The 25,699-nt window shown below is 39.9% G+C and overlaps 1 protein-coding gene across 9 annotated transcripts in view; it reads left to right on the plus strand.

The window, feature by feature from the left end:
- The window catches only part of usp22 (ubiquitin specific peptidase 22), a 115,828-nt gene extending 91,305 nt beyond the window's left edge, over positions 1–24,523 (plus strand). For 8 of the 9 annotated variants that reach the window (XM_041207001.1, XM_041206999.1, XM_041207002.1 and 5 more), the window contains 10 exons: positions 3,470–3,639; positions 5,270–5,417; positions 9,365–9,470; positions 10,640–10,801; positions 11,864–11,990; positions 12,688–12,779; positions 16,185–16,247; positions 17,002–17,091; positions 19,431–19,580; positions 20,673–24,523. In XM_041207001.1, the coding sequence (XP_041062935.1) occupies positions 3,470–3,639; positions 5,270–5,417; positions 9,365–9,470; positions 10,640–10,801; positions 11,864–11,990; positions 12,688–12,779; positions 16,185–16,247; positions 17,002–17,091; positions 19,431–19,580; positions 20,673–20,715 (1,151 nt within the window). In that variant the 3' untranslated portion in view covers positions 20,716–24,523. The remainder of the gene's footprint in view (positions 1–3,469; positions 3,640–5,269; positions 5,418–9,364; positions 9,471–10,639; positions 10,802–11,863; positions 11,991–12,687; positions 12,780–16,184; positions 16,248–17,001; positions 17,092–19,430; positions 19,581–20,672) is intronic. The other variant, XM_041207000.1, reaches the window with a different exon arrangement.
- The last annotated feature ends 1,176 nt before the right edge of the window (positions 24,524–25,699 follow it).

The raw sequence follows: 25,699 nt of genomic DNA on the forward strand, positions 1-25,699 counted from the left end.
AATTTAGGATGGTGTGTAATTCTGTGGTTGTGTTCCCATGTGTTTGCTGCCTACGCCTGTCCGTTTTAGATGGTAACGATCATGGATTGGGAGGTGCTGTTGAAGAAGCCATGGTGAGTTGCTGCAGTCCATCTTGTCGATGGTTCACACTGCTGTCACTGTGCTGGTGGTGGAGGGAGTGAATGTTTACAATGGTGGATCGGGTGTTGATCAAGCTAGTTGCTTTGCCTTAGATGGTGTCGAGCTACTCGAATGTCAGAGCTGCACTCATCCAGGCAATTGGAAAGTATTCTATCATGCCCTTGGCCTCTACTTTTATAGATGGTGGAAAAGCTTTGGGGAGTCAGAAGGTGAGACTCTCTGCAGTTCTAAGCCCCTGACCTGATTTATCAGCCACAGTATTTATGTGGCTTATTTAGTTAAGTTGCTGGTCATGTTGATGGTGGGAGATTTGATAATGATGATGTCATTGAACATCAAGGGGAGATGGTTAGATTCTCTCTTGTTGGAGATGCCCATTGCCTGGAACTTGTGTGGTGTGAATGTTACTTTCTACTTATCATACCATCCTTGAATGTTAACCAGGTCTTGCATGTGGGCATGGATGGGTTAATTATTGGAGGAATTGTAAAGGAAACTGAACACTGCACTCATCAGTGAATATCCCTGCTTCTGACCTTTATAGTGGGAAGGTCATTGAAGCAGCTGAAGGTGATTGGGTCCAGGACATTGCCCTGAGGAACTCCTGCAGTGTAATCCTGGGACTTGAGATGATTGGCCTCCCACAAGCTGCAGCCATCCCCTTTGTGCCTGCTATGACTACGAACAGTGGAGAATACCCCTTTTTCCCACCATTTCCCACAGTCCAGTGTGTCCCGTTTTCCCCCCCCCCCACAACTCCACCTTGCGGCCAACATCAACTTTAATTTTGCTAGGCTCTTTAATGCCAATTTCTGTAGAATATTGCCTTTGTATCAAGAGCAGTCACACTCACCTCCCATCGAGAATCCACCTCTTTAGCCCAGTCTTGAACCAAGGCTGTAATGAGGTTTGGAGCGGAGTGGTCCTTATGGAACCCAAACTAAGCATTGGTGAGTTTGAGTGCTGCTTAATAGCACTGTCAACAACATCTTCCATCGTGCTGCTACAATCCCATCCATCACAATACTGCGGCTGATTGATAGTAGGCTGTTGGTAAGGTAACTAACTCATTTTGAAATGGTCCTGTTTTTTGTGTACAGAGGACATCTGGGCAATTTTCCACTGAGTAGATACCAGTGTTGTGATTGTACTGGAATAGCTTATATAGAGGTGTGGCTATTCCTGGAGCATGCCTTCAACATTGCAACTGGGATGTTGTCAGTACCCAAAGCATTTGATGTATCCAGTATGCTCCAGCCATTTTGTGATGGCATGAGGAGTGAATCAATTTAGCTGAAGATAGGCTTCTGCTATGGTGGAGACCTCCAGGAGGAGGCAGAGATGGATCATTCAGTTGACACTTATGGCTGAAAATAATTGCAACTGTTTCAACTGTGTCTTTTACACATACTGTGCTTCACCGTCATCGTGGATGCATATGTTCATGAAGCCTCTTCCGTTTATGACTGGATGCGGTAGGATGGCAGAGTTTTTTGATCTGATCTATTGACTATTGAATTGGCTGAATAGCATGCTATCTCTGCTATTTAGCATACCTATAGCATGTGTATTATAGTTTCACCAGGTTGCTACTTCAGTTTTTGGGTATACCCAGTGTTGCTGCTGGCACGCTCTTCTACACTCTCCATTGAATCAGGGTTGGCCCCCTGCCTCTCTGATGGTGGAATGAGAGCTATGCCAGACCATAAGGTACAGATTGTGTGGAATGCAATTCTGTTATTGATGATGGCCCACAGCACCTCCAATAGATATTCAGTTTTGAGCTGTTAGAACTGTTCCAAAATTTATCCAATTTTGGCACCATGGTGGTGCCACAGGACAGTGTCCTCTCTTTGAAGATGGAACTTCGCCTCCACAAGAACTGGTGGTCACTTTTATCAATACTGTCTTGGATAAATGCATCTGTGACAGATTGGTAACCAGGAATTTGTTTGCTGAAAGATTTTCAGAATGCAGCATACTGGAAATGTCTAACTCGCTGCCTGCATCAACTGTTCTCTTGCAGCAAATCTGGACCCATCGTGCAATCAGAGTTAACTAGTCTATTTTTAGCTTGCTGTTGCTTGAAAAGTTGAACCTTTAATGAGTTACTGCACTGGCCAGATGAGCAGCCATCCTTGTGTTTAAACTTTAATTTCAGATGAAAATTAGTTTCACATCTCTTGTCCTTATCAACCACCCATAACTCTAATTCCAATTTATTGAAGTATGGCCACATCAGTGGAGAGATGGTTGGTGGGTAAAAACTGCAACAACTTGGTCAGCTTTAGGTTTTAAGGAGCCTCTTAAAGAGGAAAACAATGCTGAGAAGTTTAGGGAGGAAGTTCCAGAGCTTAGGACCCCAGGCAGCTGAAGATGCAACACAATGCTTGAGCAGTTAAAATTAGATGCTGAAGAGGCAAAAATTATAGGAGCACGGACACCTGAGAGCTGTGGGGCTGGAGGAGCTGACAGAGCTTGGGAGGGCTGGGGCCATGAAAGGACTTGAAAACAACGATTAAGAATTTTAAAATGGAGACGTTCCTTAACTGGGAACTAGTATAGGTCAGCAAGCGTGGGGTCATGGGTGAATGGAATTTGGTGCAAATTAGGACATCCGGAGCAGAGTTTTAGATGACTCACATTTCTGGAGATTAGAATGTGGGAGGCCAACTAAGAGTGTGCTGGAATAGTTAAGTCTTGAGGTATGTATGAGAATTTCAGTTGCAGTTGAATTGAGGCAAGGGCAGAATTGGGCAATGTTCCGGAGGTGGAAATCATCAGTCTTACTGATGACATGATGGTGTATGAAATGAAGGATGGGTGAGTTTGTTTTTCAGAACAGTAAGTCATTGTGAACAGTGGACCTTGGGGATCTGTGGCACTATTGTTTACTATTTATACATAAATGATCTGGACTTGGGAACTGAGGGAATAATCTTAATACCAAATTTATTTTTCCAGAATTTTATTGAATCAATACTCAAAATAATTATAAGGATGCATCAGAACCAACTCATCCATTGATTGGGTGGCAAATTTTGTCCCAAATGGTGAAGCTTCTGTTATTCCCTGGAGGAATGAAGTTTTTTTTTAAATTTGTGACGTTGTGTTGTGGACATAAAGTACAAAAATACTTTCAGTGAATGCATTGCTTGACAAGTATACAGTCTTATACTTCCATTAATCTGCAAAATTGCATTACTAAATAGAATATTTTGCTCTTTTATGCAAAGTGTGTTAGGTTTAACATTTACAGCAATTTGTACCCAACATTAAAGGAATACCACATGCCTTCACTTTATGACTTTAGTATTCTCTGTTTCAGGTCTCCGAGGCCTAATTAATCTAGGGAACACCTGCTTTATGAACTGCATTGTCCAGGCACTTACCCACACTCCACTACTCCGGGATTTTTTCCTTTCTGATCGACACAAATGTGAAATGCAAAGTCCCAATTGCTGTCTAGTCTGTGAAATGTCTAGACTATTTCAGGAGGTGAGTGGTAATGAGTCAAGTCATGTGGCCACTGTTGAATGCAATGCAAGTTACTGTCTGCAGTTCAACCTCCCAAAATAATTCAATCCCAATGTGTTCCTGAACCCCAGGTGTCAAGCTGCTTCTGATGGATGCAAAGTATTTATCTGTGTGTGATTGTGTGAGAGATGGGGTTGGGGGTGGGGGTGGGGGATGGTTTAGTGCTCTAATTAGTTACCACCTTTTTCTAATTATGAATATCAATTAGGAGAAAAGGAAATGTCAATAAATATCTCAATTTTGCCAACAGACTAACATGTTTGCTTAATATTCAGGATGCTAATTTGTTTTGTTTCTAGCTTCTCTTTACAATTAAACATGTTTCATTAAACTTGTGAACCTCTTCTTTGGTATAGGAATTTCCTCCTGCTCTAGACTGTAGCTCTTTCTGTGACCTTCCAATTCAAAGAAGAAAACCCAACATGATAACAGCCTTATCATAGCCACTGGCATATTTGAATGAATTACTGCCAATTTCATGCAGTGCTTGCTGATTTTTGTTATATTTGACTCCACTGTACCATCAGTTAACATAATATCACATTCAGTAAAGTGTGAGGAATGGCATTAAGTCCAAAACTCACTGCACAAAGCCCATTCCAATGTCTGAATTTAAAGTGCCTTTTTGTTGTTGTGCAAATTTCTTAGACCGAAGAAAATTAGCTGTGAACATATTTCATTGTTCTGCAAAGCACCTTTTCCTGAAACATTTAACTGATCCACCTTCTCTCTTTTCAGATCTGTTTCCAGCTTTTTCTGTTTTGAATTCCATATCCAGTGTTATTGTTACTTTCTTAACTCATAACCCAAATCACACTGGGATTTAATTTCAAAGTTATACTGCATTACACTTGCTTTCACTCATTTAGGCATCCTTTGCAAAATGTCGATCACCTTAAATGATTGTCAATAAAATAACCAGAATAGACCTATTCCCTGAACTGTGTTGAAAGAGCTTAAGTGTATCCAATCATAGCAGGGGAGGAAAGTGTCTCCCTTTATAAGGCACTGATGATCTTTGTGAATTATAAGGAAAGGGTTTGTATGTATTGTAATGCCATTGTTTCTCTTCAAACATTTGAAGTCAGTATCAAATCTACAAAAATAATCAGTTTACAAAAAATGTCGGTTTTTCATCAAACTAATGCTGTACTGCTACAATTGAGGTTTTCCTTTTGCAACCTCTGAAATTTTTTTTCAAGAGACTGTTCATGATTTTATCTTTTTCACCAAAGAGCACTTGTTCATGGTTTGCCAGATCTTGTGAAAATGAAGCATCATTTCCTCTCAAGTGTAGCCCACTATCTTGTTACTGAGGTTTCAACTCCCTAAATCGTGTGTATACAATAGCTAATTATGGATGCTTCTTTGTCAGATGGTTCTCTATGCTATCTCAATATCTTTTCAATGTTTCACTGTATAGTGCAGCTAAAATGTAGGGCACAAACTCTGCTGATTGTGCTTGCAGTTCAGTCCATTTAATCCCAGTGTGCTGATCCATGTATCTCCAACAGTATTTCATTTAAAACTACAGTATGTATAATGAAGTGGATTTCATTTACTCAAAAATGCTTCTTTTCCTTTCATACAGTTTTATTCGGGGTACCGATCTCCACATATTCCATATAGGCTATTGCATCTGGTTTGGACGCATGCACGGCATTTAGCAGGGTACGAGCAGCAGGATGCACATGAGTTTCTGATCGCTGCACTAGATGTTCTACATAGGCACTGCAAAGGTATGGACCAATAAGAGAAGGCTCTTATCAAAGTCAAGGCCTTTGTTGCCATGAACTTATCCTCCCCAAAAATCATGGGGTTAAACAGAAATGTCTGAAGATGGCTAGTGATTTTTTTTCCCTCTGCGGTGAATGTTATGGAGACTCAGAGACAGTCAGATGGCTTGGAGGATTTTACCAGGAGCTAAAAAAATTCAAGTGGTCTGGACCCTGATTAAAGTGCTTGTTTTCTTTGTTCTTGTGATAAAGGCTAGTTCTTTAAGTTACATTCTGCATTCAGTGCTTTGATTTTTTAAAGATTGTTTAATGCTATTTTCAATGTGAAGGATTAAGTAATTAGAGAAAGAATTAAAGCTGGAGGCACAATTGTCCATGATTGAGTGAAGGAAGTAGAGGATGCACAAGAGGCTAGCATTGGAGCAATACAGAGCTCTTGAAGGGCTTTAGGCTCTAGGGGCTTGCAGAGCTCAGGTCACAGAGGGATTTGAACACCGGGATTGCTTTCATCAGAATGTAAATGAACAACAAAAATTTCACAAATGCAACTTCCCGCATTAAGTGATGGCAGCAATTACATCTATTTGAAAATCCGGCTTGTGCTGTGGTGGTAGCATCCCTACATCTGGGCCAGAAGCTCAGAGCTCAAGTTCCACTTCAGGACTTGTTGGCCATGGGAGGCGCATTCAGTTTCCTGGTCAGCTTTACTGCAAAAGGCAACAGCAAACCACTGCAGTACTTTGCTGAGCATAATTGTGGACCAATCCAATGGAAGTCCATGGTTGCCAATGCCTCTTAAGCATGGCACCTGAAGGCAGAGGCACTTGTGTATAAACCATTGGATGGAGGCATAATAATGAGTTCCACCACCAAGCTGTGGAATGTGAGAAAGTTGGCAGAAACTGTTTTTTAAAACAAAAAATATTCTATGCACCTCAACACCTTGAACAAGCTCGTTGTTCTATTATTTTGAGAACTTCAGAATTAACCTTGGCAAACCGGACAGCACCCCCCCCACTCCTCCACCTCCACCAATATAAATTTGTTATTTGGCAGGTGAATGGATTGACATGAAAAGAGCTTAAACCTGTCGGCAGTCTGGCCTCTGCAGCATTGACTATGGGCTGGTATTTGCCAAGGTGTTCTATATTTAAACAGGATTTTATTATTTAAATTCAGTGGTGTGTAGGTGGCTGTATGTGCAGCTGTATAAAGCCAGAGCCAGCATTGAGTGTGGGTGGAAGTGTAGGTTGAGTCCAGGTTTGGATGAATGACAGATCCACCTCAAAGATCCCTGCAGCAATGTTCTAAAGCTTCGAGTAAAGAAGAGCTTGATCTTCTTGAAACCAACCTGTCATTATTCAACTGGTGGTTCTTTTTGCAGTGCAGGGAAGTAGGGCAAAACTTTGGGTGCTTTACTAAAATGTGGGACTTTAAATACAAGTAAAGCATTTCTTTTGCTCTAATTCCACAATAGCATATATTGTTGAGATGTCCAGTTTGCTGTCTCGTTTACTATATGTTACCTCCCCAATTCAAGAAATCGGAGACAGATGAAAGGAAACTATAAGCCAGTTAGCCTAACGTCGGCCATTGGGAAAATACTTGAATCCATTATTAAGGAGGTAGTAGTGGGACATTTAGGAAACCATAGTGCAATCTGGGAGAGTCAGCATGGTTTTGCAAAAAGGAAATCATATTTGACTAATTTATTAGAATTCTTTGAGGATGTAACAAGCAAAATAGATAAAGGGGAACCAGTAGTTGTAGTGTATTTTGATTCCCAAAATGCATTTGATAAAAGTGCCACATAAAAGGTTATTGCACAAGATAAGAGCTCATGGTGTTGGCGGTAATGTATTAATAGGGATAGTAGATTGGCTAACTAACAGGAAACATTCAGGATAAATGGATCATTTTCAGGCTGGCAAACTAACGAATGGAGTGCTACAGGGATCAGTGCTGGGGCCTCAACTTTTGGATGAAGGGACCGATTTTTATCGTAGCCAAATTTACTGATGATACAATTGGAAAGCCAAATGAGAGAAGAATACGAAGACTCCACAAAGGCGCACAAGTTAATTGAGTGGCTAAAAAATTGGCAGTTGGAGTGCAATGTGGGAATATGTGAGGTTGTCCACTTTGGCAGGAACAATAGAAAAGCAAAATACTATTTAAATGGAGAGAGACTGCAGAATATTATGGTGCAGAGTGACCTGGGTGTCCTTGTACACGAATCACAAAGTTAGCATGTAGACACAGCAAGTAATTAGGATGGCAAATGGAATGTTGGCCTTTATTTTAAGAGGAATGGAGCATAAAAATAGTCGCTGCAACTGTACAAGGCACTGGTAAGATTACACATTGTTACACTGCAGGAGAAGGCCATTTGACCCATCATATCTGCACCAGCTCTCTGAATGAGCAGTTCACTTAATGCCATTCTCCCACCTTCTTCCCATAACCCTGCACATTCTTCCTTTTCAGATAGCATTCAAAAGGGAATTAGATTGTTTTGATTGAGCCTGCCTCCACCACACTCAGTGCATTTCAAACATTAACTACTCACTGTGTGAAAAAGATTTTTCTCATATTGCTTTTGCTTCTTCTGCCAATTGCTTTAAATCTGTGCCTTCTTGTTCTTGATCCTTTCATGAGTGGGAACAGTTTCTCCGTCCAGATACTTCATGATTTCGAATACCTCTGTCAAATCTCTTCCTGGTCTTCTCTTCTCCAAGGAATACAGTCCCAACTTCTCCAATCTGTCTTCGTAACTGAAATACCTCATCCCTGGAACCATTCTAGTGAATCTTTTCTACACTCTCTCCAGTGGCTTCACATACTTCCTAAAGTGTGGCATTTAGAACTGGATGCATTACTCTAGCTGAAGCCAAACTAGTATCTTACACAAGTTCAATAACACCTCCTTGCTTTTGTACCTTGTACACATGTAGGCCAGACCAGGTAAGGACAGCAGATTTCTACGACATTAGTGAACCAGATGGTTTTTCTCGATTATTGACATTGGTTTCAATTCCAAATTTTTTATTGAATTCAGATTTTACCATCTGCCATGGTGGGATTTGAACCTGGGTCCCCAGAGCATTATCCTGGGTCTCTGGATTACTAGTCCAGTGGCAATACCACTATGCCACTGTCTCCCATTAGTTCTGTCACATGAGTACAGCCCATGGATGTGCCCAATGCAAGTTTTCATGCCATGCTCCTGCTAACCCATTTTCCCAGTTGAGTAACTTTTATTAACGTCTTCTTGATTTGTAGTCCTAGTCCTCTTTTATTTGAGGACTGTCAAAGCTATGGTGTTTGTCACCCAAGTTCCAGTGATTTATCCTTAGTCCTGCCCATATCCCTTGTGGAATATCTCTGGTAGACCAAGTAGATCTGTATTCCTGCTTCAATGTTAGTTCTGATTAAAGAGGGCATAGAAGGACCAACTCATCCATTAGGTATCAAATATTGCCTCAGCGTTGAAGCTTCAACCATTTGCCAGAGCAGTGAAGTCATGCTACTTCGTTATTTTTAAAATGCCCAGTAAAATTTAAATTTCTTACCAATGTTCCCTCTAGGATGTGCAGCAATCCAGAATAAGCCACACACAGCCAGTGTTCCTTTTTAAGATGTACACTTTCATCTCATTCTTAAAGGGACTGTGCAGTGCAGCCAGCTGGCTGTGTAAAGCAAGGCAAATCTATGGGAACATATGAAATTGAAATCTTTTAGTTTGGCTTTAGGACAAGCATTTAGCAATTATCCTTCAATCCCTTATCAGGCAGAAGTCTTGGCAAATGTTATCCATGCTATTGCAAGTCATATTTGAAATGAATAGATTGTAGTAATTGTTTGCATATTTTATTTGTTTGAATTTCTCATTCTCAAAGCTCCGTCAATGCAAGATTTCTCAATGGGTTTTTATTGCACTTTTTGTGTAGGTGATGATAATGGGAAGAAAGCCAGTAATCCAAACCACTGTAACTGCATTATTGACCAAATCTTCACTGGGGGACTGCAGTCTGATGTCACTTGCCAAGTCTGCCAGTGAGTGAATTGCTTTTATTGTAGGTTTGTAATCGTTAAACCGCCTGGTGGTGAGGAAGAAGAAAGCTGTGTATTACTGACCTTCGCCTGTTCAGTTATAACTAGAGGGGGGTTAGAAAAATTGCATCTTCATTATTTAAAAACAAAAGTGCTAGATTTAGTATCTTTCTTGAAGTGCTTGCGTGAAAACACAAAATCCCAGTAATAAAAATACCAAGCACATCAACCCTGCCCCAACCAGAATCCGTGATTATCATTGATTTTTCTCTTCCCATCCTTTTTTTGTTGTTTTTTTTTAAAATTAAAATAAGTTGTATAATGTAACTCCAGTCCTCCTAAAAAGATATTTAACTTCTACCTCAGTGAACCTTGCAGCCTGAACATCCAGCATGCTTAGTTCAAATCCTCCAATAAATCAATTCTTAGTACGACATACTATTTTGCACTATTTATGCTGCTTAATTCAAATGACTGGATAAATCAATTTTTTTAAATCGCAAAAGAAATAACTTTCAAATTATAAATCTTAATTAAAACCATTTAACTGGAGAAAGGATTGTCTCCGTGCTATATCAGTTTGATTTTGTATTACAGCTGTATGGGCTGAGTCTTCAATTTGCATCACCTTCCTCCCATGTACTGTTTGAAGCACTGCTGTTTTTAGCTTGAACCCATTTACAAATTTTTCTGCAGCTATTCACGGCAGAAACACACTACTGCAGAATAATTAAACATTGGTTCAACTTAGTATAAAGCAGCAAACTGGACTAAACCAAAACAAGCAGTAATTTTACACAATTGTTTGAGTTGAAGATGTGCTGTAAGGTGGATTTCGCACTAAGATTTTTATTGCTTCCTTTTGATGGAGAAATGCTAAGTCACCAGTTGGCCAGATATGCTCCTTTAAACCTGCAGTAGATCCAAAGAGCTGTTGGGTTTCTAGCCACCATTATGATTCAGTCATGGGCATGAGATTAGGACTACTGCTTGCATGGATAACAGCACCAACATGAACTGGGTTGAATTCCACAATTACTCTATTATAACTCCTATGTAGCCGAATATTATTGCTCCTTCGATAACAACCTAAGTTGAATTGAGCTGCTCCCTCATGACAGGACCACTATGCACCACTGTGACCATGTGATAATTTCTTTTCTATTCTCCAGTGGTGTCTCCACTACGATAGATCCTTTCTGGGACATCAGCCTGGACTTACCTGGGTCTTCCACGCCATTCTGGCCCTTAAGTCCAGGTTCAGATGGGAATGTTGTGAATGGAGAAAGCCATATGTCCTCTGGAACCACCACACTTACAGACTGTCTACGAAGGTACCTTCTGATAATGGTTTTCAGTGCATAGAATTTGAACTGTGTAGATATGTATAGCAATAGCATCCCTTTTGTGGTGTATGTACCATGTCTGTTTATATAGTAGTGTTTCAATGCTGTTGCAGAATTTTAATCCTAAATAATTTGTTGAATGGAATAAGCATTTAGCATGTGTGCCATTTTAAATTTTTTTTATAAATAGGTGCAGTGGAGACCTAATTCCATCGCATCATACTCTAAAGAATCTTATTACTGGTCATTGCTTCATTCCTGTTCTATCCCCGTAACCACTTCCAACCTTACTATGTCCACTCCTCTGAACTCTCCATTTCTCTGACTCACTTTTTTTGTGTGAACTATCTTTGGTGGCCATGCCTTTAACTGTCTAAGGCTCCATGTTCTGAAATTTCCCCCTGTTCCTTAAACCCACTCCTTGACTGAGCTTTGGTTTCCTCTCCTAACAGTAGTTTCTCCTTTGCCTCATGTCCCTCTTTTGATTGCCTTCATAGAAACACCTTGGGTCATTCTTCTACATTATAAGTTCTTATATAAACATCAGCTGGCGGTTATACAAACAGAAGGATGGGAGAGAAAGCATTCAACCAATGCTCACTCTATCCATAAAACCTTCTACAATTTATTAACTTGTCGCTCCTCCTATATTTTATCAAAGTCCTGATCATCTCCAGCTCATAAGCATACCTTTGTTAATAGATTGCATTTTTTATCCTTAAAGCTCCATATCCTGTAACCCCTTCCTTTCCTTTTTGAGTTTAAACATTTCCTAGTTGAATTTCTAAGCTCTGGATTGATTTCAGGGTGTTCTGTTCTTTAGACGGTTGGCACTTCCTCCCCACCCACCCAAGACCCAAAACATCCTTCACCAACTAACATTTAATTCATGGAAATGTTATTGAATGGGAGAAGGAAAATTTGGGGCTGTTTTCCCCTTTTAAAAAGTTCCGTTACCTGACTAATACAGTTTATTGTCTAACGTCACTTAGTATTAGTTGAGTAAGTATTATGATATTAATCTGTGTTTTTCACTAATTCTATCCCCAGGTTTACAAGACCTGAGCATCTCGGAAGCAGTGCCAAAATAAAATGTAGTGGTTGCCATAGTTATCAAGAATCGACAAAACAGCTTACAATGAAGAAACTTCCCATAGTGGCCTGTTTTCATCTCAAAGTAAGTTGAGACTTCAGAGAGTTTACGTTTACCTCTATGGACGTAGTCAGCATTCCACCATTGGAATTGTCAGAGCAGTTGAATAGCTTGTTTGAACCACAAACATTGCATTTAACAACCTTATCCTTTAAGGTGGCAATTTACTAATGTTCCTTCTGTACTGGAATCAAGTTCAAACAAAGTAGTAACACCATTCAATAACCATTTGATCTACCTGTGTCCTTGGTGAGTGGCTCAAAATGAATATATGATTAAATGTTTAGGCTTTCAGTCTATGTTGGAATGCACAACCAGTAGCAAGTTTTAGCCTTTGAATGATGTGTTGTGCAGTACTTATTTTTTAAATCCATTTTTAAATGGATCTCTGGTACTCATAAATGTGTTGCAGAATAGGAGGAAACAATACATTGGTCTGTTGAGTTATCAAGGAAGTGCCAGGGTTCTCTGGAGTACTTAAAGCAAGTGTTGGCCAAGTGTGATGACTGCTGTAGCTGGTGTCAACCTGAGTTTGGTGTGCAAGTGCTGGCTTTGTGTCTCAATATCAGCACTGTGCCTTATGTCATTTTAACTTGAAGTAATTCCATCTTGAGAAGGAAATAGTATCCAGATCTGTTGCCTATGAGTAAGAATTGATGTTTAAAATTGGGGTCGTTGCAACTAAGCAAACCAAACTGACTCTCTTGTTCTACTTGTGTAGCGCTTTGAACACTCGGCCAAGTTACGGCGAAAGATCACTACGTATGTCTCTTTTCCACTGGAGCTGGACATGACGCCATTCATGGCTTCCAGGTACTTGAATTTTTGTATGATAATGTCTGAAATCATCACTTAAGATCAAATGAAGAAGAAGTTTAAAAAATGAATATTCAGTTTATATAGTACCTTTTGTGTTCCATAAATCTCCCAAAGTACTTCCCAACCAAAGGAGTGCTTTGTGCACTTCAAAATCCTACAACAAAGTAATAAGATAAATAGTCCTGGTGATATTGGTTAATGGATGAATGTTGGTCAGAATGCTAGGTGAAGTCCTTGCTGTTGATTGGAAAAAGTGCTATGGGATCTTTTATGGCTACTTGAAAAGGCACATGGGTCCTTGTTTTAATGTTTCCTCCAAATGAAGACAGCTCCTGATAGTGCAGCACAGCAGCATCTGTACAACAGTGAAGTCTCAGCTTGGGTGCGTCAACCTTTTGATTCTGCAGATGAGAGCTGATTAGGTGACATAAGATAGACTTTTAAAACCTGTAGATTTGTAGAAGGAGACAAAGTGAAAGTGAGGTATTCCTTTGAAAGAATTGAGATAGGAGGATAATCTGATGCAATGGATAATCTGACGCAATGACTCTTGATTCCAACGCATTGGGTTTGGGGGGAAAAGGAAGAGTCTCCTTAGTACAGGAAGAAAAAGTGAAGAGGAGTACTGATAAAATAAAGGTAAGAAAAGCTGTAACAGTGGTTGGAGTTTCAAAGTCTGAGGGATTACAATGGTGAATCTTTTCTTGTAGCTGCCAGAGCACGCTTGCTACATATTGATTGCGTTCAAAGGAACTATGAGAAATGGAACCCAGTGTCTATATCCAACACTCCTGTTAAATGTAGAGTAAAGATCTCTCTACAATGTGTCATTTAAGCATTCCGATGTTCTGTACAACAAAAGTTAGAATTATTGGCCTGAATCTTCTGATATGGGAACAAGTTAAGACATCTCAACTTAACTTGTTGATGCACCTTGGGATCCTGAGGAATTCCTGACATGCATTCATACATACCTGATGCTTACGAAAGATGCTTAAACTTCTGGGTGTCAGTTTTATCCTGGAATAAAAGGATCAAATGGCCATATCCATGAAGACTTGGGCTGTTTGTCCTATACTTGCTCTGATTTTTGCACTAATTAAATTGGAGCTTTTCCTAATGGGTGTCAGGCCTGCGGAGAAGCATGGCTCAAAATAAATCCACTGGAGTGACAAAGCACTCCACAACAGTAGCCCTGACAATGTCCACACCACCCCCTCTGCCTCCAGTGCCCCTGCCTTCAGAGTCAGGATTGCCAGGGAGTGCATGGGGAAGGGAAATTACCATCGTTCAGGTGTGGTGGGGGTGTGAGCATGGAAGGAGGTGAGCATTATCGGGGGCTGAGGGAAGAGGGTGAGCATTTATGTAGGGGGTGGGGTGAGGTTGTGCAGTGAGACAGCTCCATTTATAAACTGTGCAAGTCAATGAACTGAATACATACCTTAAGGAGTGTGTCTTCAGTTCATGGTGATAAAAGGGGTTTGGCTTCGCTGGGATTATACTTGCCACTTGGCTTTCCAACTCTGCTCGTCACTGGTCTTGGCTCCAGCAGAGATCCAGGAAGGTGCAAAGGCTGCAGTGTAAAATGCTAAGTGAGCAGTTTAAATAGCAGACCACAATGGGTGCACCTGCTCTGTCGCTGATGGGAAGATCTAGACCACTGCCCATCAAAATGCTTCACTGCCTAATACACCAAAGTGAGCTGTTGGCATTTCTGTTCTGTAGACCATTGTCCTCATGAAGCTAGAATGAGGGGCCCAAATTATTTTCACTTTGGACTGTTCTATTTAACAGACTCGTTCAACTGTCTAGTTTGTGTTTGGATACAGGTGTTTGTATTTGAAGGCCTATATTCTAATCCATTACAGCACTGTGCTCTAACATTGTTGGTACATGATGGATATTGAAGAAAAATCAGCTGATTTGAAATGGCTAGTGGGTTTCTTGTTGCAATAAAAACAAAATGCTGGAAATACTTAGGTCAGGTGTTAGATGTGTGGAGAGAAACAGTTAACATTTCAGGTCTCTGACCTCTCATCAAAGCTCTTGATCTCAAGACAACTCCAAGCACTTTACAGCCAATGAAGCAGTTTTTGAAGTGGAGTCACTGTTGTAATGTAAGAAATATGGCAGCCAATTGATGCACAAGGTCCCACAAATGGCAATGGAATAATGACCCAATAATTTGTTTTTTTATTAATGATTGGGGGATAAGTATTGGTTATGGCCATGACCCTAGGGAGAACTGTCTCTTTCACTGCTTCAGAACAGTGCTGCTCATCTGAAAGGGTAAGCATAGTCTTCATTTAATGTCTCATCCAAAAGGCAGTATCTCTGACACTCACCTGACCTTGAGTGGAATTTAAACACAACGCTATCGCAATTTTAATTAAACCTTCATTCTGCTAGCTTCCACTATTTATAACGTTCTAAGTCCTGTGATGAGCGTAAAAAAAAAAGTGTGGCTAACGGGTCATTGTCTTATGATGCTTCACATCCTGGGATGGTGAAAATATGGCATGTTAAATATGATAATGAGACACAACAAAACCATCAGGCTCATGAAGGTTACTCCATTTAAAAAAAAACTCAATACTCATTCCTGTGTATTTCTGTTCCTTCCTGGGAGAGACGAGGAAAACCAGAGACCTGTAGCCAATTTAGGAGTCCCCTACCCAAATATTCTCCTCCAGCCCCTCACAGATGATCAAATAAGCCTTAAGATGATCCTAAACTATTTGGACATTTTTCCTGAATAGCTAGCCTTGTGTTCCTTATAAATCTTTATCCTAACAGCTTCCTAATGTTGCTTGAATGAATGTCAGTAGAAATAGTGTTTGAAAGAGAACCTATTGATAACTTTTTAGAACTTACCCTGTGATAACTGCAGAACAGGAAGCTTTCATCTGATGGTGGGTTCATACACCTTTTACGTTCTTGTGGTTCCACTGTTGCCATTCCTCTTTTGCAGCTCTGTTTATTTATACTTTTTGGAATTGCTACTGACTTTTGGTCACCTGCAGTCCTCTAATGCAAAAGCACCTTGGATTTGTGGCTACGTTCAAAAGTGCCAACCTCCTGTTGAACCTGGATGTAATTTGCAAGCAATAATTTCACATAGTGTCACTGTTTCATCAGGCTCATATGGGCTTGCCTTCAAAACACCAGATGTATGTAGCCCTGATCTGATCCTATTTGTGTTGCCACCTAGATACAAATTTACTAAGATGCATTAGTAATTGTTTGTTGAAGGCTTACTCTGTCCTTTCTAGCTAGACACTATTTAAGAGTGACACTATAAGCTGTGTTGCTGTATTTATATTCTGGGTGTATAAATGGACAATATATGATCAGTTTTAAAATGTACTTCATCTGAAATGTACTTTTTTCTTTTTGTAGTAAAGAGAGCAGAATGAATGGACAGTACCAGCAGCCTGTGGACAGTCTAAACAATGACAATAAGTAAGTTCAAGCAGTTTAAGTTTGCATTTGCTAAAATGCGCCTCTAACAGTACCGTTGGTCAGTTGCCTGGAGAATACACAGTACATGATGGAGGTCAATCACAAGGCAACGGTTTTACAGCTAATTGCGTTTTTTGAGTGTTGATTAGTGGCTTTTAGATCCTTGGGAACTTCCATTGTGTTGGTAGCACAATGATGGAAACCACCTGTAAAGCTGGCTTCTTCCTCATTAATAACTCTGACAAGTAGGAGTGGCAGCATGTTGGCTGTTTGCATCACACCCAAGTGGGTAATGCTGCAGAATATGTAACTTACTGTTTGATATTGAGAGCTTATTTTCTATTTTGCGGATGTTGCTTTAAGGACTCCATTTTCAGTAGGCAAGTGGTCTCCTTTGATTTAAGCTGACCAAAAAATTTACTCAAGAGCAAAAGTAACTTTTTTTTTAGTCTCTGTCACTTAAATTGTTTGTTCCTTGTTTCCTCCAGTTTTTTTTAATGTCTGGTTTAATTTATAAATTGCAATTAAGTGTTCACTGCCCATTATAAATACTTTACACACCAAACACATTTGTCCTTCTTGTGTACAAACATCTGCAACAAATAACCATATGTAGCTGTGGAGCTGAGGCTTGTTCTCGAAACTTGATCTGGAGATCCCGTTGATGTATGAGCCTTGCTGAGTACTTTGCGATAATCTGTGTAGTTGTGGGAAGGAGAGGCCTGTTCTTAGTGAGTGCACTTGTTCATTCCAGAGTCCTATGTGAACAGCACAGGCTGAGAGAGATGCATCTTGTGTGTATGTGTGGGCATGACATCATAACTGGCAAGCAACCCAATCACAAGTGAGTCTTTTCGTTATCCGAACGTATTCAATAAGAATAGTGTCTCACATGAGGCGGTGGCATAGTGGTATTATCACTGGACTAGTATTCCAGAGACCCAGGGTAATTCTCTGGGTATCTGGGTTCAAATCCCACCATGGCATATGATGAATTTTGAATCCAATAACAATCTGGACTTAAAAGTCTGGTGAAGACTATGAAACCAGATTGTCACAAAAACCCATCTGGTTCACTAATGTCCTTTTAGGGAAGGAAATCTGCTGTCCTTACCTGGTCTGACCTACATGTGACTCCAGACCCACAACAATGTGGTTGACTCTTAAAATGCCCTCTGAACAAGGGCAATTAGGGATGGGCAATAAATGCTGGCCTAGCCTACAAATAGAATTCCATTGAATGGGGAAAGAAAGAACAGTAAGAGTAAAACATAGAATCTGTCATCTTTCCTGACAAATCTGTCATTGACTTTATCCAACTTATTTATTTGAGGAAGCAAATAATCTGTTAAACTTCACGGCGAAGATAATTAGACAAAATACTTTGGATATCAATATAAGGTGCCATTTGCCCTTTGCACTCCATGAAGGACATTTTTGTTGTCCCCAGCAATGTATGAACCACAGATTTTGAGGGCGTAACATGGGTCTTTTTTCTCTTATTCATAAATTGCATTCTTAGCCAGGTATTTATTTAGTTCTTGTATTGATGGATACAAACCACTATGATGAGAGTCTGTTCTATATTAAGTGTCTACAACCATTTATTTTGTGCTTATGTTTAAAATTCAGCCTACTTACACCTAGTTCATTTGTGCATTTTGAACACTTGAATTCTATTTCTTCTGGTTTACTAGTTGGGAAGACAGTTTAATTTGAAGGTTTTGAATCCATAAAATCTAGAGGGAGCAAAAATCATGCTGTTCTTCAGTCCTGATCCATCCAGAGTCAATCGTGGGTCTCCCACCCAGACCAGTTTTTGATCCCTCTGTTTGGTACAATAAATACCTTTCTCTACCTTAGAAACGATTGAGCAGTGTTGTGAATATCTCTGAGCTTAAATTCTGGCTCAACTCCTTTTGTAAAGGTGTCAGTTGAACCTAAATCAAGTCTCAGTCTCTCTCCCACAAGATAGTGAATGAGGAACAGTTTGCAATCTGTAACCTCGCTTGAAGCTGCTGAATATTGTACAAGTGTCCTCTAACCCTGCACTTGTTGTACAAGTTCAGTAGCTCGTTTACTACTTCTACCTCCTTTTATACATATTTTAAATATATGGATTGTGTCTCCCCTCTTTGTCACTTTCTCTTGAACCCTACCAATATTTCAAGATTGCTTTGCAGGTCAGACTGCTGCAATTGCATACAACATTCCAGGTGTGACTTCACCAATGACTTAATGTAGACCAAAATTATTTCTAGAAAGTGTTTCCAGCACTTGCTGATAACCACTTTGCCCTCTGCCGATAGCCTTTGGCTGAGATTTTCCGGCCCCGTTGCGAACGGGACCTGTCGCGGGCGAGGCAGCACCCCAGCCAGAAGTCCATTGACTTGCGCAAGACCAGAAGATCCCGCCCTTTGATTTTCCATCTTGTTCTAATGGCTGCCTATTCAGTGTGTACATGTTTCATGTGTAAATATACAATGTATTGCACTTCACATGATCTTGATTCCCTCACTTGGTGTCCCCAGGATTCTACAAATTAGCAAATTTTGTATAACTACCAGAAGTAATGGTCCAGCATATGATTTACGAAGGATAAGCAGCAGGGATCCAGCACAGACTCCTAATCAATTTCCTGACAAAGCCTTCCTCATTTATCATCTGTTTTCTATTGTTAAGCCAATTTTCAACCCAGGAAGCAAACTTGGTGTGAATTCTTGTCTAAAAGCCTCAAATTAATAACCATCACAGATTCCTTCTGAAATTCTGGGCAGACTTTTGGATAGCCTTTAGCCTCTGCTTTAGTTGCCTTCCTAAAAGAATTGCCAGAATGCTTCCAAACTGCTGTCCACATGTTCAATGACTTCCTGTAAAATGCTATAAATGGTCTGATCCCAGCAGGGGGAAAACCAATTTTTTTAATCTCCAGGTTAATATCTCATTCCCTTTTGTGTGAATCTGGTGAATCAGTCCTCTGGTGAAGCTCTTAACAGTATTGATTGGTAGAAAACTAATAATGGAGAATTGTTCGGACACCTGAGAGATGTTTACAAGAAAGTTACGAAGGACCCATTTATGATTGAGGAAAAATGTGTGGAACATTCATCCCCTGTCTGCAAACTGTTGAACCTCACACACTTCTGCTGGCCTCAGTAATGTTCTCCTGTTGTGTCTCTACAGGTATTCGCTGTTTGCAGTCGTCAATCATCAGGGAACACTGGAGAGTGGGCACTATACCAGCTTCATTCGACAACACAAGGACCAGTGGTTTAAGTGTGATGATGCAATTATCACCAAGGCTAGCATAAAAGATGTGCTAGACAGTGAAGGGTGCGTACCAAAGGCTAATGTCTATAATAGATTTGATCTGAAAGTTATAGATAGAAAAGACTGGTTTTGGATTTCCTCAGCTGTGCATTGTCTCTCAAATATCTTTCCAATTCTCCTTAAATTCTTCTACACTCTCTGCCTTAAACTCCTTTCCCAAGCACATTGTACACTTCCCCCTTCTTCTGTGTGAAAGAATTAAATCTAAAATGTGTAAATAGCTCTCTTTTTACAAGCTTGAGCCTGTCTCTCCGTTTTCCAGAGTTTGTAGCAATCTTGAATTAATTGGGGTTTAATTCACCCACTTCGTTTTAACAATAGTGAACATTTGATCATTCTCTCCCCTGAGCCTTCTCTTCAGAGTAAGGAATTCTAGGATCCTCAGCTCTCCTAAACTCAATTTGGTTGGCCTTTTCTGCACTGTCCAGTGCCCAGATCTTTGCTTTAATATACAACCAAAATTGTAAATCATGTTTCAGGTGTAAGGTTAAATTCATTGCTGCCTCTTGTGATTGGTGCTTTCTATTCCAAAATCCAGTTTGTGAGCTATCCAATACTTTGATCAGTGTTCTGTAGTCTAGTCATTTAATTGATATTTCCATTAGTATGGACAAATGTAAGGTATATGTCATTTGTCACTCATCACCCCACCTTCCCAATCTATCCTAATTTCTCCTCGCATTTGTTTTGTCTATTCCCTGTTGTTTGAGACTACCAACTTTCACAATTGGACACCAAAGTAAAAGCAAAATACTGCAGATGCTGAAAATCTGAAATAACAGCGTGTGCTGGAAAAAAAACCACTTTGTTTTTAATTCACAATTAGACAGCTTGGTTTCTTTGCCAGTTCTGGTTTTTTTTATGGATTGTGTACAAAATCTAAAAAACCATGCTGGATTTGATGATATGCCAATGATCACCATTTACACACCTGGTATAGTGTCTGCATGGCACCTGTGGGCATTCGTGTCCCTCTTAAGAAATGCTGAAGTGGTTTTGTTGGTCTTGGTGTGTTGTTATTATGTCAATGTAAAAGTTGATCCCTGATTTAAATTTGGATTAATATCTATTTTTAACTTGTCTTCTTGTCTGTAGGTATCTCTTGTTTTATCACAAACAGTTCCTTGAATACGAGTAGCCTTATCAGACTGGGGAAAGCCTTCAGAACGATACACAACCTACCTGAAACTCTAAGTACTGTCAGCACTGAGTGAACCTACTTGACACTGATTTTGGTCTGAAGCAGTGAGACTGAACACCTGATGGAATGAGATGGGAGGAGGCATGGGTCGTCCTCGCAGCCGCAGCCCGCATGTCCGCAGGGAGGGGGGGGGAGGGTGCACATCTCAGCTTCTGTTTCCATGGTGCTTGAGCTCCAGCCGACCAAGTGTATAACAACAATAACAAACCAACCCATTACTATGCGATGGGTCTGAAAGCAAATGGATGGTATTATTGACTTGCAGATACATTTCTGTGGATTTAGATATTGAGTACTGTATGAAACTAGTGGGCATCTATTTTCAGAAAATGGCCATTAAAACTGAATGCAGTACTGAGACAGGTTTTCAGTATGTACGCATTGCCGGAGGACTGCAGATTGATGCAACCCAACAGATCTCTATATCGGGCCCAGGTTTGTTTGCGTTCTAGCTGTGTTCTAATTTTTTTCCCGGTCAGAGCAAGATTCAGAGCAGCTGTGCCGTAATGAAATTGTACTGAACTTGGTATTTGTTTATTGTACAAACTCTCGTGTTTCGAGATGGCCTTACATCACTGAGCAGTGGGAAGTCTGTGTTCATGTCTTAAAAAACACACACACGTGCACGCACACGAGCACACATTTGCAGTTTGAATAGCGGCCACAGTGACTGCTCTTGATTCTTCCCCTTGGTTTATTTTTAAATTATGCAGTCTGGGGTATATCAGTAGATCAATGTTTGGGAGCTTTTGCTGTTTTGTCAGAAAGCAGGATCCATGTGGAAGTCCTAGTGGCCTTCATTGAATGAAACAATGTGATCAGACCACAGGGGCCTGAAATGAGGGAATGCCAATGAAACACAGCCTGTTCTGTTCGCTTCTGCAATTTTCTATTCCATATCCAGTTGTTTTTGGATTTATGATTCGCAAGTAATTGAATATTCTGTGCGTTTTTCTTGAGCAAGACAGAATGTTTGAGAGCAGCTCCTGTTGGATAACTTGTTCCATGGTTAGCTGATACTGCTCATTTCAGAATATCACGCAATCTCAGTTGAAGACAAAAATTAGTAAATGTTGTAAGGGTTTATTAAAAAAAAAAAATTATTAAACAAGCAGAGTTGTAATTAACAGTTCAGTATGATCAATCTTCCGGGATGCCATATTAATTTCAATGAACCTTAGTGTTATCAATTTTCTTGTACCAAATGTCTAAATATCCTGCTGAGTTAGAAACATAAGGTTGATCCATCAGAGATACTTTGATCCACTGTCTATATGAGTTGATGCTGCCTTCCCCTATTCTGAGCAAGAAAGCGGTTTGTTGTTGGTTGAATGTCGCAGTGTTTTGGATCTACAAACTTCATAAAACACCATAATTGGAAGAATGACCAGTTACCCAAACCTTCAGGGGACAAATGGTATCCATATTGTAGCAGTGGTAGCTCTGCATTGTGATGGGGTTCTCTATAACTGTTAGCAATCAGAAAATTGTGGTGTAGAGAAATGCAAGGCTCTCTGGAACTCTAATTCCAATATCTAGCTGTTCTATCTAGTCATGTTAGACAAGGACAACTGTTTCTATATGAGTAGGAAGCTACTGTTTTTAAGCATCAGTAGCTGGAATGGTGTCCACTGGGAACTTCCACCAAATAGAAAAGCAGCATTCAAACAATACAAGAGCAACTTGAGAGGAAGATAAAGCCCAGACTGCTGCACCACCTCTACCTTTTTCTTAATTATTTTGCTTTTCTTGATGGGAGGAGGAGAGGCAACAACTGTAATTTCTCATCAGCTTTTCTCATTTATGATGATATGTAGCTGTGATATCTTTTTAAGATTAGCATATTGGATTTTAAAATTTTGCACTGATTTAATTTGGTTCTTGCATACGTGTTTCCAGTTTTGTCAAACCCACTGTCCATATTGAAATGCTGAGTTTTCTCCTTCATTTGTTGCATTTCATTTTAATATTCCTGAATCTGAATGTTTGTCAAAGGGATGTTCTAGGTAATCTTTGCACAAGTTGTTGGTATTTTCTTTTCAGTATCCAGTGTACTTAAACTGAATTTAGCTTAGACTGCACTGCACAATCTTCTATTCAGTTTGATCCCTTTGGTACTTATATTCATGCAGTCTCCCCTTAAGGTGCTGGTAGAAAATTTTAAATGATCTGGAAATTAGGCCCATCCTTTCAGGTTTTGAAGGCTGTTCACAAGCCAGAGATATGGCAGTAGGTATTTGGATCTCCAATGCCTAACAAGTAAACTTGTGCACCAGGTAATCCGTTATCCCCAAATGAAGCTGCATTCAGACTATGGAAACGTTTTTTTAATTATCCTGATTTTAATGAGGTCATACTCCTTGTCCCTCCAGTGGTATCATTGCTGCAGTTGGGCAGCATCTGTTTTTTTTTGTGCTGTTAGCAAACAAAGATTTCACAGTGCCTTGCATTACTCTGAAGAAACAGAACTTGAAGCTCTGAATGTCATTGGACAAAAAAAGCCTTTGAAAGCTGTGTTTCATTTGTGTTCCTTCTGGAATGGGCCTTTTACTAAGTATTGGGTTTTCTTGTAACTGCAGTGAAGTGTAGAACTTGTGCTGTTTACATGTAGGTGAATGCGGTGTAAGTACCATGTGGGCATTTCTTATGTCATCCCCTGTGTATAGTGCAGTGTGGCAGAAACTTAAGTATTTGGGTATGGCATGTGGAATGTCCACACGGCAGTGTAAGCTACATTTTGAGAATTGTTTTCTCTGTGCATTTAAGGTCAAGTGACAAGTTCCCCACTATTGTGGTAAGATATGTTCCCTACATACATTCCCATCTGTACTTTTTAAATGTTACTGTGAAGTTGTACAATCGATGATTTATACAACAAAGATTAATAAAGGTTACAGATTTCATGCACTCATTTGACTGAAATGATGATGTAATAGCTAATGACTGTCACCAGACTTCTTAGACCTAAAAGCAAAGACAGGATTACAGTATTCATCATAATTCTGATAATCCTGCTTTTTATTAAAAGACAGCTGCTAACCATTAGCTACAACATCATCCATTTTGGTCGTAAAGCTAGAGAACCTCTAAGGGTAGCATTGCCAGTGATTTTTTTCCAAAAAGGAGTGTTCCTATTCATTAGTCTTCTGTCCTGCAATTATGCAAAAATCTCAAGCATGTCACTTGGCCTTCAGAATGTCAGTCAGTCCTGCAATGACTGGCTTTTGCTCAACTTCAACTGATGTGTAGTTCACCGTAGCAGAATGGATTTAATAACAAGAGGAAAGTGAAAACATCCAACTGTAATATGGACTGCTTTCACACACCTTGCCCTAGCGAGGCTTACAAAAAAAGAAAACAGCCTCAGCAGTTCATAGGAGATATGCTCAGTTCATGAGCTGGGATAAATCAGTGCATTTTGGGAGTTGTCCTTCTTTATTTGTGGGTCTAAGTGTTTGGTATACAAAAGCTGCTTAAATTAAACTACATTTCCCGGAATGCCAGGTGGTTCAAGCGTATCCCATGTTAAGGGTCATTTGATGCACTGTCCTCAATATGAATTGTAAGGACTCCCATTTAATATCCTCCGGACAGGGTAATGTATATTTGAATTCAGCCCCCACTGTGTTATTCTAGTTCTCCATTTGTGGTATTGCCTGCAGTACCAATTTCATTTGTAATCTCATTTGATTTTTTTTCATGTTCTGGAAAAGCAAATGTCAAAATAAATCATTTGACTATGGGAGACCTCCTGATGTTGTCTTCATGTTATGGAGACTGTTAGTTCCTGTTTTGCATCACATTAGATTTCCCTGTGCTGGATTTATGGGTTGTCCTACAAAGATTAATGAGATTTCTTCTCCACTTGCTTGCTCCATGTGAAGTACTGGGAAAACTGATCTAATCTTCCCTCAATTGTGGCAGCACTGAAAATCCTGGCAAACTTCTGCAATGAAGCTAGCTATGTTCACCACCAGTCTTGCATTGTGCCTCTATTTTCTAGTATCACCTTCCTTCCTATATTTTCTGTATTGCACTTTATTTCCTTCTGTATTATTAGCTCTGGATTTATGCTGTACATCTTTTTAAAGTCTTATTTTAATTTTTCTACTAGTCCATTGACCTCCAGTTTTTGCACCTCCACTTCCTGTGGGAATATGTCTAATCAGCATTCTAAATCACCTCCCATGTGTGCACAAAATAATGGGAAACTTTCCGTCTTTGCCAATTTTTATTTCCAATGTATTAATACAAAAATGGCCATTATTACCTTCCCTCCTCCCACCCCGGACTCTTTGCTTTATGATTCCTAGTCATTATGTTTTCCCCATTCACCAGCATTTGCTGTAATTTTCACAAGTTACAGTGGCACCTCAAAACACCCTTGGAAGTCTGAACTTGCATCTATCCATGTTTACTTCAGACATTAATATCATAAAATCAATCATACTCATCAACAGTGACATGGGAGGTAATCACCCACACCTTTCCAAGTCTTCACTAATTTCATTCTGTATTATTGACATTGAAGTTTCCCACAGCCAGGGTAAGACTAACTAGCTTAAAACCTCCTGGTTTGTCTATTTCGCATTTCTCCTATTGGAGGTGTAGAATTTGTCATTTCTGTTGAAGGGTCATTCAGACTCGAAACGTTAACTGTGTTCCTCTCCACAGATGCTGCCAGACGTGCTGAGTTTTTCCAGGTATTTTTGTTTTTGTTTAGAATTTCATTACCCACTTCTCTCGTCCTTTAGTATAATTCCATTATCAAGTGAGTCACCCTGGCAGCAGAACCCCGAAGATTAATCTTCAAAGCAGTGTTTTATTTGCTTTTATAGGTATGAAAATCTGAAGGTACAATATTTATCCAATAGGCATAGTAACACACTCCAGGATTACTGTTATTGTATTTATACTGTAT

This window comes from Carcharodon carcharias, chromosome 15, assembly GCF_017639515.1.
Source record: "Carcharodon carcharias isolate sCarCar2 chromosome 15, sCarCar2.pri, whole genome shotgun sequence".
Taxonomy (NCBI): domain Eukaryota; kingdom Metazoa; phylum Chordata; class Chondrichthyes; order Lamniformes; family Lamnidae; genus Carcharodon; species Carcharodon carcharias.